Source organism: Salvelinus sp. IW2-2015, unplaced genomic scaffold (assembly GCF_002910315.2).
Source record: "Salvelinus sp. IW2-2015 unplaced genomic scaffold, ASM291031v2 Un_scaffold1264, whole genome shotgun sequence".
Taxonomy (NCBI): domain Eukaryota; kingdom Metazoa; phylum Chordata; class Actinopteri; order Salmoniformes; family Salmonidae; genus Salvelinus; species Salvelinus sp. IW2-2015.
Genome location: NW_019942806.1, coordinates 203400 through 206030, shown reverse-complemented (window position 1 = coordinate 206030; position 2631 = coordinate 203400). Strand labels below are relative to the sequence as shown.

Sequence of the window (2631 nt, the reverse complement as noted above, 5' to 3'; positions counted from 1 at the left end):
TGTGAATAGACAAGTACCTGTTTATCAGCGCACGTGACAAATATACTTTGATTGATTTGGGGTATTGAACAGTATTGGCCCATCATTGTTGTTCATCTAACAAATGTGTTTACTGCTAGTATTCTTCATATATCGTGAGCTATGATGAATCTACTCTGTACAGAGAGCGTTGTGACACTTTGTTGCATTTTGAATACACTGCAATGATACTACAGTTATGTTTATTTATCAATCGCACTCTCCAACCCTTCCCACTGTTGTGTTTGCTTGTTTGATTGTGTGATTGTGTGTTTGTGTGGTGTTGTCGTGTTGTGTGTGTGTGTGGTATATATAATATATATATATATTATACAGTGGGGCAAAAAAAGTATTTAGTCAGCCACCAATTGTGCAAGTGTCTCCCACTTAAAAGATGAAGAACCCTGTAATTTTCATCATAGGTACACTTCACTATGAAGGACAGAATTGAGGAAAAATATCAACAGAAAATCACATTGTAGGATTTTTATGAATTATTTGCAATTATGGTGGAACAATAAAGTATTTGGTCCCAATAACAACAGTTTACTCTCTAAATACTTGTTATTATACCCTTTGTTGGCCACACACACACACACACACACACACACACACACACACACACACACACACACACACACACACACACACACACACTCCCCCAAAGGCTTATTCATTATGAGCAGCATGCCTGCCATGCTAGATATAGATTAGGTCCTTTATTATTAGCAGGGCTGTAGGCCCACAGTATATGAAAGACAAGATAATAAATTGCCAATGTTTCTTAACTTAATTTGATTACGGAGGGACAATGCCTTAATTATCAGAAAATACTTGGACCGTTAGCAAGGATCCGATGTACTTGACTATTTAAACACCTTCATCGATGCTGAAGCCTCCATCACACAGTGCATTTCAGGTTTATTTAGTATTTTGCTGACTGTAAGACACAAGGACATAAAAGCCAAGTTTGTCTTTGCCTCTCAGTCTTCATCCTCACACAACACAATAACGTTTCAATCGATTGGTTGTTATTTCCTATGGCACAGACAATCTAACACGGCAAGATCCTCTCATTGATTTAGTAGGAACGAGACGAATCAGACGAATCAACAAATCAGAATGCCATCTCTATGGTAATCATTAATAATCAGTAATGACGCATGTGTGAGCTGTCAAGCAAGACTAAATCTTTTTCAATGAGCATAATATGAAAAGGGTGCTTTGTTTACAGTTAGAGTTGGTTATTCTCTGTTTATTTACCAGTTAGACCTTTATGCAACACTGACTGTCATGACAAAGTACTGTACTGAATCATCTATAGAAGCTTTAGGTCCAGTCAGACTCCACAGCAGCAGCTCATTTGAATAACCATCAGTGTCCCAAATGGCACCCTATCCCTACACAGTGCACCACTAAGTAGTGCACTACAGTGAATATGGTGCCATTTGGGAACAGGCACATGGTCCTGCAGCCACTTTGGTCCCCCTCCTCAATTCTAGACAGACAGTGCAACATTCTAGAACCAGGACACTCCATCTGGCTTTATAATCTGGATCAGATACAGTATCTACAATATTCATTCATTCACTGCATTTGTAATATGTTTACATGTACACTGCATGTATCTGTGTATATCTGAATATTGTACAGATATGACATGTAATAACATTGTGTGAGTCCCAAATGGTACCCCATTCCCTATATAGTACAGTCCTTTTGACTAGAGCCCTGGTCCAAGGTAGAGCATTATATAGGGAGTAGGGTGCCATTTGAGACACAGACATTGACTGAGTGTGACCCACCTGTGGTGTAGTGATGTAGCTGAGGAACCTCCGTGCTTCCTCCTCCAGGGAGTGGCTGTCACTGGCCCACGGCTCCAGCTCTATGTGCCACCTGGCAGACTGAGAGAAGGAACAGGGACACAGCCAAACAGCATCAGTGGGCCAGGGAGATGGCCAATCAGCAACAGTGTTACTATCAGTGTGAAATCCTAAGAATGACAACCATGAAAGTGACATTAGTGACAAACCTTGTGTTCTGTTACCAGTCTAACAGGCTACCCTATTGCTGCTGTCCAAGTCCGCTGCCCCAGTACATACCCCTACATGAGGAATGCTTCTGTGTAATATTCCTAATGTTCCTGGCTGCTATACAGGCCCAGGCTCAATGACCTCATTTATCATCACATTAATTTGTTTGTGCGATTAGAGCAGAGAAAGAGAGAGAGAAAGAGAGAGAGACCAGTGAGAGAGACAGAAAGAGAGAGAGAGACCAGAGAGAGAGACAGAAAGAGAGAGAGAAAGACCAACAAGACCAGAGAGAGAGAGACCAGAAAGACCAGAGAGAGAGACCAGAGAAACCAGAAAGACCAGTGAAACCAGAGAGAGAGACCAGAGAACGAGAGACCAGAGAAACCAGAGCGAGAGCGAGAAAGACCAGAGAGACCAGACAAGAGACCAGAGAGAGAGATACCAGAGAGACCAGAAAGACCAGAGAAACCAGAGAGAGAGAGAGACCAGAGAGGCTAGAGATAGAGACCAGTAAGAGAGACCAGAGAGACCAGAGAAAGACCAGAGAGAGAGACCAGAGAAAGACCAGAGAGAGAGAGAC

General features: G+C 42.0%; 1 protein-coding gene across 1 annotated transcript in view; it reads right to left on the bottom strand.

The window, feature by feature from the left end:
• Nucleotides 1-2631, bottom strand: part of LOC112070224 (probable methyltransferase-like protein 24) — a 74682-nt gene that overhangs the window by 39349 nt on the left and 32702 nt on the right. Inside the window, exon 2 of the mRNA XM_024137645.2 lies at nucleotides 1824-1922. Within this exon, the coding sequence (XP_023993413.1) occupies nucleotides 1824-1922 (99 nt within the window). The remainder of the gene's footprint in view (nucleotides 1-1823; nucleotides 1923-2631) is intronic.